This window comes from Puntigrus tetrazona, chromosome 6, assembly GCF_018831695.1.
Source record: "Puntigrus tetrazona isolate hp1 chromosome 6, ASM1883169v1, whole genome shotgun sequence".
NCBI classification, from domain to species: domain Eukaryota; kingdom Metazoa; phylum Chordata; class Actinopteri; order Cypriniformes; family Cyprinidae; genus Puntigrus; species Puntigrus tetrazona.
Genome location: NC_056704.1, coordinates 12,837,504 through 12,853,381, shown reverse-complemented (window position 1 = coordinate 12,853,381; position 15,878 = coordinate 12,837,504). Strand labels below are relative to the sequence as shown.

Here is a 15,878-nt window from a genome sequence, read left to right as displayed (position 1 = left end):
AAGTGTGCTCAACCCTCTGACCAGAGGTTTCAAAAAGAAAGCAGGAGGTTGTTTGAAAACAGTTTCCTGTGTGGCATAAAGCGCTCCCACCCTTGAAGAACTGGTCCATTACAGGATAATTAGGAGAATGACTTTATTATAACATATGTGCAGCCTGTGTTTCCAAGCTTGTTTATTTGTGACTCAGTGGTGACCATTTTTAACCTCTTTACTTTATGCTCAAGTAACAAGTTTGTTTCAAAAGAGCTGTGGTTAACCGTACGTCTTTGAGAAAGAAAAAAAAAAAAGTGGTTTCCGCTTGCTGCAAAACGAAATCTTTGCATCCCCCTCACGGCAATACTCTGTAATGTCTTTTTATGTAGCTTCAAAAACCCTTTCATGGTTCAATTACTTCCACTCTGAAAAAGCAGAGACCAGGGAGAAAACATGTCCACGGGCAAGACGTCAATACAGCAGTATGCTGGCGAATCTTGCTCAAAGACCTTGCCAAAGATCCAGCACTATATTAAAGTCATCTTGGGACAAAAAAAAAAAAAAAAAAACATGGTAGAATTGGGAAAAGCAAAGAGAAAAGGCTATAGATCTAAATGTAAAATAATTCCTAGGTGGGGAAAACACCATTCTGCCGTGGTTTACAATTTGTAAAAATGTACTATGATTTATTTAAAAATTTGTGGTTTCTTTTTAAATGTGGTCTAGGACTAGACTTTTCTGTATTGAACACTCAGAACAGAATAAAACTGAAGTCGCAGACAATAAAGGAATTTAAAAAGGCAGTGATTTACATCCATGTCTTTCTCCACAGCCAAAGGTATATAGACCTGTGGTTTTGGATTTCTTGGCCTCTGGAGATCACATTTCTGTCTTCAGAAAGGTACAACAAAAAACTAAGAGCCGGGAGAAGAGGTAAGCACAGGTAGAACAAAGAGGCTTCTGTACTCGGGGTCTGATTTATCCTCATTCCCTCAGTGCACAGGACATAACAGCAGCCAAGCTCAGAGAGCGAGCAGGACAGTGGAGAGTGGTTGTTATGCATTGATCAAGTTCTAGCATAACAAACCAAGTAAGAACTTGACAGGCAGATACAACCTTCGGTTAACAAGCAAGCTTGAAGTATGCCAAGTATTTCATAAACTTGATTTTAGAATCTTAATTTTAGATTTCAATCCCTGGAGTGCTATATCCAATTAGCCGCTACGACAAGCTGCATAATGAATTATATAACTACGCAATTTGTGTTACATCATTTTGACAGCTTCCGATTTCGGAGTCACGAAAAAATTAACTGGATAAAAATGCTGTAACTGGAAGAGATTACATGTTAAAATGTATTTAAAAAAGGGAAAAAAATAATAATATTCAGGGCTTCCCAAACATACAGACCCAGTTACATTAATGGCAGCCCAAGTATATTTGGTGACACATTTTTGTTTTTATTCACTTATTATTATCCGCTCAAGATAATGACACCATTCTAATTCAATTAACTAGTGTTAAATCTCCTTTCGCACTAAGCATTTCATACTGCTCACTCTGTGTGCTCAATACCAGTTGACACAACATACAATCTCCATTGTTTCCCATACCTTGATTTATTTGTTGCAAGTCGCCACAAATATTCACTGCCCGCCATCAGCTCTCACGTCTCACACAAGAGCGCACTATATTTGGCAACTTTCAGGCCATTTTGCCAGCTTTTTTTTCTTATAAACAGGTTCATACTGACAAACCGAGAGACTTTTTGGAGAAAAAACGTATGGTTCAGTGTCTCTAACAATGCCCTCGAGCTAAATCTCCCTGCACAGCGTTGTCTCTCTTGGTATCTACTCTGTGCTTTCAGTTGTCTGCTGCATAAGGGCCTTCAATAAAAAAGTTAGATATATTGATAGATTGACTTTATCAGACTTTAAGGAGTATAGTGAGAGTGAGTCCAGCTTAACATGTAATCTTAGTGCCAAAACTCAAACCTGGCGCAATGACATCATTAATATGCAAATGAATGTGTGACATTACGTGCTGCCACAAGTCTCGCAAAATCCCGTGGTAGGCATTGAACAATTTTACTATTTTTACTGTATTTGACTAAAACACTGCAACCTTGGTGACGAGACTTTTGAATGATAGTGCCCATTGGTCACATTGCTTTCAAAGATTGGCATTTAAAATCTGATTTACTAATCAGAAACCTACATTTAAAAAAGCAAATGACTATTTTAAAAATTAAAAATGAAAGACAGACGCTAAAAGTTACAGCTAGAATACTGTGCAACTACAAGCTGCCTGTAAAACCTACAATGGGTCAGTGCAAGCAAAAAAATACATAAATCACCAGCAGCATACGAAAACAATAGGGTGGACTGGACACACAAACACACACGCCAGTAGGCCATAATGTGTGGACATCTGTAACGAGAGCTACGTATGCATCTAGTTCAAGGTTCGCAGGATGTAGTGTTTGCACAGGGGTGTGGAAACCAAAGGGGCAGAGGGGTCAAACCAAATCTAAAGAAAGTGGAAGAACATGCAAAATAAGGAGATCTGGAGTCTCATTATCATCAAGAATGTCATCATGGCAGCTATATTGGAGACCCTTGAATGTAAGAGTTCAGCACAGATGGTCAGGAGGGTAATCAGTGTAATACCAAACAGGTGTGGGCTAAAAGTAAATGCAAAACTAGCAGGCAGACCAAGAGTGCAACACTGCAATGGACAGAAAAACACTTTCAGATGTGACCGTGGCACTTCCAGGATACCTTTTATAAAGCTGAACATGTCGCCCGTAATAAACTGAACTGGACGGGGTGGGACAGAGAGCAGCCAGCCCAGTGGAAATGGCAGCGGTGTCACAACTTAGACGGCTGGTGAAAATAACCCAAACTATGGTAAAACGTCTCCCAGCAGAGGTCTGACCTCTAGAGGACCACAGCCCAGTGTGGGATTAACTACAACTACCACACACACACACACACACACACACATCTCCCCTGTGAAATTTCAAAAGGGCTTTGCTGGTGTTGGTAATCTGAGGTCCCACTAGCATAAAAAAGAAAGTCAATTCAAATTCCACACTTCAGAAAAATCTGTTTTATTGCATTCAGACAGCCTACTGAAGACGAAACCAAGACATTCATTTTCATCCATTCCACTACAAACCCTTAAAAAAAATACAAAAAAAAAAAAATATATATATATATATATATATACACACACATAACTTCACACTTCAGTTAGGTATATAGACCAACATGTCTTTTCATGTAATGGAATGTCCTATAGAGGGAGACAGGATCTGACAAAAGATCAGATTCTAGAAACATTCTCATCCGCTTCAGTGATTGATATGTTCGGAGGAAAGCGGTCGTGTTCATCCACCATGATGCCATGGCATTATGATGTAGAGTTTTGAGTGGTTTTATCATTGCTATGTAAATGGAAGGAAATAAAAGTATCTTCATCTGTGTTTCCAAGATGAACAGAAGTCCTTTAATTTTTGTGTCAACTGTCCTTTCACTTTAAGGCAATTTTAAGACAACCACCAATAACATCCAAAAGTTGAAAGTAATATTTTTAGTTATATTTTCAGCACAGAGAATGTTTTCTCCTGAATATTTGTACAGTTCTAATAGTATCCTTCCAACTCCGCAGGACCAGGGTCAACAACGTCTTGCTATATTGGTACACAAACCATTTCCTTTATTTACTATGCTCACTAAAAATAAAAATAAAAAGTAATTATGTTATAGCTTGCGAGGAATGAAAGAAATTCACATAAATCAGTTTCCAGGATTCAAACCAATGTGACTGCATTATTAACTGTGTGGTTTTTTTTTTTTTACACTTTAAATAACCTACCATGTATTGTAAAACAGAAAAGAAAGTTTCAAACATCAGTGAAGAGACAACAAACTAGCATACAATTAAATAATAGGTTGAGTCACGAAGGAAAAAAAAAGGAAAAGGGACCTACCCCCCATTTAGTGTGGCAGTTCGAATAGACAAGCATACAAATGAGAATACTACTGCCGGTCATTCCTATTCTATTCATGGACTCCTTTTGTAATAGCTCCCTGCTCGTCTTTCAGCTTGCCTTGAAAGCTTTCTTCAACCTCTTTTCTAGCTTTGGGCACATGTTCAAGTCGAGTAACTATGCGGCCAAAGCACAAGAATCTTTCAATGGTGCCATACTTTGCCCTGTTATTTTAGAAGCAGCTGTAAGGCATCTTTAATGGGGAATGATTTTACTTGATACAGGCTGTGGTTTCAGGCTTGGTGGCATTCCAGTCAACCATTATCTCTTCCACCATCACTAGTGAAAATTTGATATGGTGTGCTGAGCAAAGGGCAGAAAAATCCTATAATATAGCGCCCACTTTCCACTACTTCAGTAGACGCGATGCTCTCTACGGATCACTAATGGATCTTCCATGTACCACAGGCAAAAACAAAAATACACACTAAACTAAATGCAAGTCAAACAACCCTTGGAATAAATTGACAGTAAAAATATCTCGTTTTTAATTAATAACTTGTCATTTATAAATAAACAGCACTTATTTTAATCCTAATTTGGCCACAACAGATGAGCAACATGGGTGTGTGAGAGGAACAGGAAGCCCCAGGTGCTTCATCAGGGGTGTAATAAGTGTCTAAGCGAGCGTGTTTATTTATGTGTGGTGACCGAAACTCCCTGAAACCCCCCAGCGGTGAAGGATTTATAGGCTCGGACAGAGGCAAGCACATTTGGAGAAATAATTACTAATACAGGCAGAAAGTGTCTCAGTAAATGACAACCCCACATGAGCACTGCTAGCAAGTTCTGGGTGTCTTTAAGAGCTGCTTCCTTCAGGTTTGTTGAAGTCAGCGTGAAAACAAAAGTGACAAAACGTTCATGCTTCAGTGTACACTATTCCTTTGAAATCTTTTATCAAAATTTAATAACTCACTTGGACTTTATTTCGTCTTATGTCATCAACGCCACTTAACCGTGGCTGGCTGGCTGTTGACATGTCACAATCCAATTTGAACATCCTGTTTCAATCAGAAATTCATCACAGTACGCAAACAAAATAGTTATGAATGCTTTCACATGTCGAACCTTAAAAGGCCTTTCATCTGGCAGCTTTTGTACGATGGCCCAGCAGCGCACAACGCAACAAAATCTTTACAACAACGGAAACAAGCTGCAACAAGCTGCAATGTGCCATAATTCGAACAAAACAATTAATCTTTAATGTTAAAGGGATCATATGATGCAATTTCTAAAAGGATTTATTCCATCTAAAAGAGAAGGCTGATCCAGACTGGGCTAAAACGTACATGAAAACCAAAAACTTTAACTAATAACACCTACTTACAGTCGCTGATTCAGAAGTTTAAGTATTTGCTATTGACTCTTCGAATGCGTTTTGTGCTCACACAGTGCAAGGCCACTGAAATGAATGGGTTTCACAGCACAGCACATTCCACGTCTTGTGTGAAAGGGCCATAAAAAGTGTTGTGTGAGAGAGAGATGGTCACATCACAGTGGAGTCAATCACGGCGTGTGTATTGCAAATGCATATGAGCGCTGCGTCTGTCACGTGAGAAAGATCAACCAAGTGTTTTATTAATGTTCTTGAGCCAATGTTAGAAGTGTTCTGGGAATAAACTTTTGGCCTGAGACATACAGAATTCAAGTCACACTTTAAATGCAGGCAGCTATGCTTCAGAGGGCAGTAACAAGGAACAGCGCAGAATTATTTTGACTGGAACTACCATTTTTCAGGTTCCGCTACCCACTTAGCCTCTATTTCATTACAGTACTCCATGTCATCACAATGAAAAATGGAAACAGGCCGTCGGTTGAAGGTCACCTGCATTCTTTACTAATGAAACACTGTAGATATCATCATCTGAAAATTGTTTGTTCCATTCCAAATGCTCACGGAGGTAATAGATAAAAGCAACTGTGATGATTAACATCAAACAAGATTACAAAGACAGATCCTAAGGCTATTCTTCAATCCAGACACGACCGCTCCTCAAAGCAGTGGAACGTAAAGTTACATATATTATATTACATTCATTTTTAAACATGTTTATAGGCATCACATCATAGGGCTTTCAAGTCTCTGATCCAAAGCAGAAACCTTTATCAGCCAAATTACCTTTTTTTAAAAAGGAAAATTATAGATACACAAGTTAAGAAATCCTTAATTCGTTAAGTCCAGCTTGTTTTTACCAACCATCAATTACGACTTTACTCTGACAGTCTGGCACTTGTGAATCAGTGACTGCAAGTATGTGTTGTTATTGGTTCAAGTTCTGCTTGAGTTTTGCATTTGAAATGAATGGGTGAAAAGATCTTTAAAAGTTTTGTGTGAGAGAGTGAAAAGGTGAGATGGTGATAGAACTGATGGAAAAAGTACATTATTAACTGTCTTTACATTTTAAAAGCTAAACTTGTGATTATGGTAAGGGGCATTACATGCTGGTAGGGTTCATCCAATCACAATGCACTGTGTCAGCTGGGGGTGCTGCCGTTTGTAAATTCTATGGGTATAGCTACCGGTCTCAGTCTATTTTTAGCTGAAATATTGAATGCTCAATATTGAAAATTGGTGTGTCGTATGCTATTTTACTGTATTATCTTAATAATGAACACATTGGTTTGGAACAAACTGTTTTACCATTTCCTACACGCTGCTATTCTCCTTGTTATATACCAGTAGAGTCTGGGACTCACCGATAGGCATACTTCTGCTTTGAGGAAAAAGGTGTGGTTATAAATTTGACAATTTAATTTGTTCCATATTATTGCAAAGCAGTGTTTACATTTTAAAAGTAACCAATACTAATTTTAATAATTTAATTAGAACCCAACACACGAATATGCATCTCTTTATTTGCATTGGTGTATGTAAGATTCATAAACCTAAAGTACACATCGCAGTGAGACTTCCTGATTCATTACATAACCGACTCAATCCATAAGCATAATTTGTTCACAAATCACACCATCACAAAATTCTCTTGGACTGAAATGATACTGCTCCGTGTTGCCAAGCACACTGTTGTTGCACATAGGTCTGTAAGTTGAAGTTACAGCAACAGAATTACATGTACTAGAGAATAAGTTAACCTTGAAAATGCTTCATCTGCATTCAGAACACTTCAGTTAAAGGTCTGGGGGTCAAAGTGAGGCCCAAATGCACAGAACCACCAGAATTAACATACCATCAAAGCGTTACAAGTATAAAATGCTTCACTTCATTTTAAGTCCACTCACGTATTCTCACGGTTGGACTTTACTTCAGGTTCTTTGATCAGTTTTAAAGCAGTGACAATCCTTTCTTTCAGTGCCCCATCACCGAGTTCAGCTCTCGGCTCATTAATGAACATTAGTTTCATGCAGGCCTGCTGTTCCTGAGGCCAGGGTCTGAGGGATCACTTGGACAGCTAGGCTTGAGTCTGTGGAAAGTGCATTGTTTTGAAGAGACAGGTTCCAGATTGTCATGGCTTGAGCTGTGGCAGCTCGGTAATGAATCTTGCTTGGTGCTCAAAAGGAGTCGGTGCCAATCATTAATTACAACCACATGAGCCAGTCCTACTACAGCTGCCACCGCAGTCGAGCAAACAGAGCTTGTTCCGTAAGAGGTATCCTCAGAACTCTCCGCCGTCACTGGAACAACATGGCAGTACAGCTGCTGCTTAAGTAAACATTCTTCTACAAGTATTATACGAACAACGGAGGGTTCGCTTACTCATACGAGAAGGCAGCCAAGCTGGTTTATGGCTGCAACAGTACAACGCAGAACTAAAAACACTGTGATAGGCCAATGCCCAAGGAGACTAATTTACTGTAGACTTGAACAACTGGCAATTCCAATTGTTGCATCCTCAAACAAATTTTATACAGACTCTGATTTCAAACCTTTTATTAGACAGCTGCATTTATGTGCATTTGCAATAAACAGGAAACTTGTCAGCTCAAGCGATAATACAATTTATTTTTCATACTTTATATGACAAAATATATGGTAAAGTGTGTGATCTGAGCCTGTGGGGAAGTTATACCCATTATTTCTAGGTGATCTTAAAATAAAATTTGTGATATGCCCACAAATATACAAAGAGTAACAGATAATATGAGGCTATACTGTTAGCATGATGCAAGCTCTAAACTGCTCGAGGATACAAGTTTGCTAAAACGGTAGGAGTCTGGTAATTTAAGCAAAAAGCCCTGAGGTCGATCAGCGCTTCGTATGAGAGTATTATTTTACTATATTTCTATGTTATATTTAGTTAATTTTAGACTATGTTAGACTTTGTTCTTTGTGTTAAATGAGATTTTTCTTCTGCAAATTTTAAAGAGGCCTTGGTTTTTATGAAAATTGGACATTAGTGTTATTATGAAATTGTATTTCCCGGAACAAGGCTTCAGTCCATCAAAAGGCTCACAGAAAGTCATTTTTATAAAATTTTTCTTTTCTTGATATTGCATGAGCTGAAAATGTTTCGTTTTACTTGTATAATCAGTGGCACAATTTAACTTCATGTGGCTTAACTTACCCTCTCCCTAGGCTTAATTTATCCCTCACTGGTGGCAAGTCGAGCACATCTCAACTCAACCCACTCTCCCCTATAAGGCGAAATGTCAAAAATTTCATCTTAATTATTATAGGCCTCCCAGGCTGAGATTTTTGTATGTGGTTTTGATTGTTCCTACATTTTGTTGTGAATTAAGAATACAATTTAACACATGAAACATTTTCTCAAACAAAGTTTCATGCACAAATCTGTGCACACAAATTAAAAGATTAAAAAAATTTAAACCAAATAGAACAGGATGTCTCATTCTCTCTCCGAGCACTCACCACATTATCAGTTTGCACATTCTTGTTTTCTTTACAATTGCTTGCTAAGATCTGAGCTAAATCACTATTTTTTTTTGGCCGTCAAAGTTAAGCAAAATGATATTCAAACTCATGAAACCTTCACTAAAACACAACCAGGCTGCCAGTCACAACATCGCAGACATAGAAGTCCTTCCAGAAATAGAATCCCTTGTCGATTACGGCATATTTCCATCGTAGTTAGCATTAGTAATGAAATAGCGAACAAATGTGACATAAATGTGCTTTCTACCTAGCCCTCAAGTTCTATGGCGAGTCGGTGGACACACTTCATTAAATGAGATCTCCACATAACAATAAATTCAGTCTCATGCCCGTTCTTACCGTTTCCTGAGTGTCAGGATCAACCCTGCATAAACACATTGATTTAAATCAGCAACTCAATCACCTCCCTTTGACGCTGCCATGGAAACTACTGATAAAAGACTGGGCCAGGCCAAATACCTCAACCTCTTGAGGTCTCTCCTAATATGGAGTCAGAGGAGAAAGCCTGCAGAAGATAAAGATAAAAGCCACCATCTCCAAGAGATGTAACCTTTCCTTTTGACAAGAGTTAGGTAGTATTATTGAAGTTTCTGTTGAATGGAGAACACCTCTTAAGTCCAGTGAGATGAAGACACCTGGAAAAGCACCAAAGCGAAGAAGTCAAATAGCCCATCACAAGAGTAGTTCTGCAGAGAACGTTTCTCCAGGGGTTTTGTACCATTTTAGCATGCAGCTCAGATCTTTGATCCAAGACAGAAACTCACTTGGCTGGTGGAACTATACAAAAAAAAAACGTAACAAAATTGACCTGCTACATTTCTCAAGCTTCTTGTGACTGACCGAATATGTCAAAGTGCAACGTTTAGACCTTGCCAAAACCTAGGAATCATCATGAATTAACCAAGTATGATGCTAAAATTGAACCCATAAGTTTGTTGGTGCCATGCTATACCGCTTGAGCAACAGGAAAGTTTGTTATTCCACGTCACACCCAAGAAAAAATACTAGTAATAACACCCAAATACTAGTAATAGTCAATCAAAAAAAGTTTGATAAATAAATAATAACTAACTCAGCTTTCCTTTGAGGTTTTCACCAAAAACTCTTAAGAGTTAATCTCATGGGCATGATACAAAGCGTAGAATTGCAAACAACCATTTTACATGATTAATCAATTTCCAAACGATTAAAGCCCAGTCATGCGCTTTTTCTTAAATTACAAGATTATATTTTACTCTGAATTACATTATTATTACTACATTACAGATGTCCAACTGACTACGAAGGCATCCACTAACTGTGTTCAGCAATCTAAAGCCTTAAAATAAGCTGCAACCATCTGTCTGATGCATAAACTCAAAGCGTTTCCACTTTTTACAGAAGAAACATGATTCTTAGGCAGCAAGCTTACACTGTAAATCAGAGTGGATATGTTTTGTGACCTAAACATTCCCCGTATTGCCGTATACTGTACAAGGCCACCTAATGATCCCCCAAAATAACTCAGACACAAGAGGGCTGACGCTGTCTGTTAGCAATGAAGAGCTGGATAGTTGAGATTTTTCATCCCTGTGGTGTTGGGACTCTGAGGGAGAGAGTGAAGGCTTTCTCTCTTTACTGTAACAGCATGAGCCTGGATGAGGCAGTGATGTCACAGAAGAAAGCCATCCTTACAAGGGAGAAAAATCCTAAAAATCTCTCTGGTAAACAAAGCATTCAACAAAATATTTACCTCACTGAAAAGTAACTGTACTCACCCTCTTTCATTGCCCCTCTGATACTTTGAGATGACTCAATCTCATCAGCGCTAATTTCACACTGATCTCCACAACCAATTACTTCTAAAATTTCATTATAGTCATGAGATCAATTATATGAATTGAATTATATTTTTCTCACACAGCACAAGACTGCCGAAAACAAAACAAAATGAGAGCAAAAACTGGCACTGAAATAGAAAACAAGCGTTTTAGGACCACCATCAAAACGACAGTCTCCACAAAAAGCCAGTGCATTTACTTTGATGCTATAGGCAGTGAACTCAAGGATCGGAGAGGGCACACTGTGATACGACATGTAAATATTCCCTCAAATTTTGCCTTTCATCATTTGCTGTAATCAGCAGGAAGATCTCCTTTCGCATACAATCAGAGTCACTATAGAACATGTATAGGATGAGGTTATTTGCAGTGACATGGCTCTGAAGAAGGGAAAAGAAAAAAAAAAAAAAAAAAGAGAGAGAGACGGGAGGGGGGGACAAGATTAAGATCTGTGAAAAGAATTACAGCACTCCTGAAAGCTCAGACAGGAAATGACAAGAACATGACAAAAAAAGCAAGCAAGAGGAAAGACATAAGAGGTAAAATAGAATAACTTTCCACAAAAGTAAACCTTCAGGAAAAAAAAAAAAAAAAAAAAAAAAAAAAAAAGTGTAGTTTCTATTCCAAGATTGCAAAACTATTAAATGATACCTGGGTCAAAAATGGTAGTCTTTAAAAAAAAAAAAATGAATATTTTGGGGGAAAAGTAATTTTTTTTTCAAACAAAAAATAACAAGAATGTCAAAATTATATCACTAACCACTAGAAACTGAACTCCAGAAACGTAAGCATTAGTTTTCAAAATTTTACATCTGCAACATTGATACTGAGAACCTTTAGACATCGCCACAAAATAGACAAACATAAATCTATCTGACTACAAAGGGAAAACGGAGACATACGTGTATTCAAAGCACCAAATAAAATGGCATCCATATAACCACAACCATAAACTTTTAAGTCAAGGATTTCTGCGAGTCATAGAACAGGATCTCTGAAGCACATCAGTGGTAATCAGAGCCCTGTGCAGAACGGTGAACACCTGATTCTCTGAGGCACTGACAGTGCAAAACTACAGCCTGCTGATGTCCCTGTGATAAATGCATTCAGGGACTTCTCCTTACAGCCCCATGCTTACAATAGCCCTCAGTCTACTGCAGCGTAACAAGGTGGTTTTGATTCCAAGATGGGCAGCACCCATTGTCGAACCAGACAGAGAGGGGGGAATCATGTTAACAAAGAAAGACACAGTAATCGTAAGGCAATTCTTATGTGAAGTTTGTGTTATATACATGATTTAAAACCTTAAGGTTCAAAATGAACGCAGTCCGGGTAGGTTTAAAGGATCCCAGAATGCACAAAAACAAAGTGACAAATGACACCGAGAAGCATTTCTTTTTCCGAAGTGCAGCTCCATTTCACTTTCCCCTAAAAGCGCTCCATTTCGGCCGGCATCACAAGACAAATTCCAGAGCGCCCCGCATAAAACTACAGGCGACATGTTGATGATAATAACCCGACATGATCATCAAAGAGTGTAAAAGCCCACCATAAAGTTCATCAATCATCACTGAGGAGACTCAGCAATGCAGAGCACCCAGAAAGAGGCACTCAAAGCTACGAGCTCTCTTCCTAAAGCCAGTCGTGACAAAAAATGTGCAGGTCAGCTTTACAGAGGATAACAGAGGTATGAGAGCAGAGGGGGACAATCATCTTTCAAACCTGTTTGCATTTTACAAAAGCTAAAATAAACCCACATCGTGCCTGTTATCACCAACATTCACAGAAACCCCTTTCCAGTTTAATCGCCTTTGGTGAATTAAAAAAAAAATACACATGCACAATAAGTTATATTCTTTAAACTTACGGACATTATATTGGCTCTCGAGCTGTGCTTAGATCTCAGAATCAGCCATTAATATACCAACGTTGTTCAAAAACTAAACACTGAACTTGAACATCTGGTCAGCTTACATCATGTACAAAATTCAAAGCGTTCAAATGTAAAAAGTTTAAGTACCGCCTCATTTGAAACCTTACACTCCATATGGCAACATTCAGAGCTCAAGCTTTCAAGCTAAATGCTACAGCATTTGCATCGCATTACATGAATGCCGCATATAATTTCTGTTTTATTTTCAGTCTAATAGAAATTGCTCTCAATTTGAGCTGAAAGGGTAAACCCTCCAAACAAGTTCAAACAGGGCTGCTCCGAAACGTCCTCGTCTCCGCTTCCTCTTTCCAGCAGGAAATTGATGCTCCAGCCCCCAAACCCTTTCATTAACAACACTGTGACATTAGCAATGATAATGACTGCTTATAGGCCCAGTCACAAATACCCGGCAATTAACAACCGCTAATCAGTTCTCACTGCATTAATCACAGTGGTGCTGAATCAAAAATCTACTCTGAATACAAATATATCAAAGCCTTTTTATCTTCAAGTAAAAAGAATGCATTAAATTATTCAGAGCACAACACATCCATTTTGGCCCATTAGTATGGAAAGAGGAGTATATTCTGCACAAATTTAACATTTACATCTTAGGCAGAGCCATTAAATCATAAACAAACACAAACAACAATATGTTGTTAACAAACTGCCAAATTATGCATCTAGTTGTATGAAATGTATAAAAAAGCCCTCCTTTGCATTTAACCCTATAAAGCCTACTGTATCATATTTGATGCATCAATTTCCAAGGTGTCTAAATTACCAACATAATCAAAATATTTCTATTTTGTACCTACCGCACAAAAATCTTCTACATAGCTTCTCTCTAATAGAGAGATTTAATATAATTCTATATGCAACCTGTGGTACACACCTTCTATACTTCTTGTTAAAGAATTATATAAAAATATATACATAATACATAAAATATAAATAAACAAAATATATGTAATTATAAAATATAGATTAAATTTATTTGCAGGTTTCTAAAGTCAGCAGTGTAATGCATTGCACTGGACCACCCAAAATACAGAAAATTGATAAAACTATACATTTTTGAAACGTCACCATAATAATATTATTGAGCTATAGAGTAAAAACTATGCATTTTATGCAAGTAGCCTGTAATAATGTTATAAAAATCTCATTACATGCTTAAAGAATTGGATTAACTACTTTTTGGCAATATTAATACTAACAACAGCAACAAAATGCGTTCCAGGGTTAAATGTGCCTTGCATTTGCAGCGTTTACTGACCGGTCTGACATAAAGCAGTAAAACATCTGAAGAAAAGTCCATTGTGTGGTTTTGCGTCAACTAATTCTGACACACACCAGTGAGAATGAATGACTCCGATCAGCTCATACACCTCTGCTCTGTATCTAGTGCATGTGCGTGATAGAAACCTTACAAATCACCACATACTTAACACAAGCATGGAAAACTTTCTAGCAACCAGTTTCGACCTAACAACAAACCCAATGGCCTTTAATTCTTGTTAAACGGCATGCTAAATTGTAAACCTCACAAAACTGTTTTCACATACGCATTTTATAACATTTCCGGGAAGATATGAGGGATTTTCTTAAGAATAAACCGGGGTTACAAGGACGCCGCGGGTTGTTTTGGCCTATCAAAGCTAACATATGGAGAGCTAACCAACTACAACAAAGTTTTCAGCAGTTTGTGAGCATGTCTGAAACTACTCGTTTACGTCTGGACACTAAACACACACACGAGTTAACTTTTAGTAGTTAGTTAGAAGCGATTAAAGTAGTTTGTCAGAGTGCCAAAAAACTTCCAGATCCAAGCAACTCTGGATAGAGCAGGAGTACTTAGCTGAGCAGACGGAGAAGTAAGGATACGCACCCAGGAGTTTCTTGACCTCTTCCTCGCTCATGAAGACGTTCACATTCGGCCTGTTGTTATTGTTTATGCCCGGCGCATTGCTCGGGTTGGCGAGGCATCGGGCCCCTTCGAGGAGCAGGAGGAGAAAGAAACCCCCTCGTCTCCAAAGTACCGTATGCGGCCAGCCCCGGGACACCGCCGACGCCGCGCCTCCACCGGAGCCCCGCGCTGGCGGAAACATCACAACCCACCGTCGCGTCAAAAAGTCTCTGCGATCGAACCGCGCCACGGAACCTCATCCAAAGCTCGAGCTACTTCTTCCCGAGGGCGACATGCTACTAGGTCTGATGACGGCGCTCTCTGTCGACCCCTCACCCGCCGCCGATAGCCGTCCAGCTAACTTCTGTTAGCTCGCGCTCAATCTCAGCGGCGGGACCCGTTGGACGCCGTTAAAGCGCTGCGTTTCTCCTGGGAGAAAGTCCTTAGCTTCTCTTCCTCAAAATAAAAAGTCGGGGGACGAGCCACAAATACTAACCCAAACAAACAGCCCTAAAAAGTGTCCTCCAGCGCTGTCCTTTCATGGTCTTTTCCACCCCCCCGCAATCTCAGTTTTCATTGAAGAAAGGGGTGGCTGGGGGAAGGGAGGGGGGTCATTTAGAACTAGTGCGCGCACGCACCGACGTTCACGGGCGCGCTCCTGGGGTGGTGTGTGTTTAATGTGATGATAATAATACAGGCAGGTGACAACTGCGGGCTTTTGCCTACGCCAGTTAACTTACTGCATGCTAATTCAGCTTAATTTCAAACTCTTTTTTTTTGTGAAATACGAAAGTATGCGTTAAATAAAAAACACTATATTAGTATACTGTAAGGTAGCCTTCTATAAAGTGCTATATAAAATGCTTTAACGTTTTCCAGAGGCGGACAGTAGCTTAATAAAGTATTTTTACTCTGCTGTAAAAGTATTTTTCAAGAGTCTGTACTTTATCAATGTTTTTCTTTAGAAAACATTTTAGGGGGAGTCCCCTTTTTCAGTAAAACTATAATACTTAAACATGACACCAGTGAAAATTAAACGAAAAGACCTGCTCATGTTGTACTCGTATCGTATTTCATGTGTTTTTCCAGCGTTGCTCATCACACACGTTGCAGGCCTTGCTCCGGCAGTTTGTCTGGCTTTGTGAAACACCGTGCATCTTGCTCGCTGTCCCAGGTAAGTCCTGACACAGGAAGTGGATATGTGGTTATGGATATCAGATTGCTGGTCTATCTCACTGTGTCTTTGGGGAAGGCATTTGCACAAAGGATTGGACTAAAAATGACTGCATTTATGCCGTTAGATTAGATAAGATTGCATTCATCTTTATTGTCATTGT

At 38.9% G+C, this 15,878-nt stretch overlaps 1 protein-coding gene across 3 annotated transcripts in view; it reads right to left on the bottom strand.

Moving 5' to 3' along the window:
• ryk (receptor like tyrosine kinase) overlaps positions 1 to 15,153 on the bottom strand; it is a 39,557-nt gene extending 24,404 nt beyond the window's left edge. Inside the window, exon 1 of one of the 3 annotated variants that reach the window (XM_043242408.1) lies at positions 15,038 to 15,153. In XM_043242408.1, coding sequence (XP_043098343.1) covers positions 15,038 to 15,083 — 46 coding nt within the window. In that variant the 5' untranslated portion in view covers positions 15,084 to 15,153. Of the gene's footprint in view, positions 1 to 14,523 lie in introns of all 3 variants that reach the window. The other 2 variants (XM_043242406.1, XM_043242407.1) reach the window with 2 other exon arrangements.
• Positions 15,154 to 15,878: the final 725 nt, after the last annotated feature.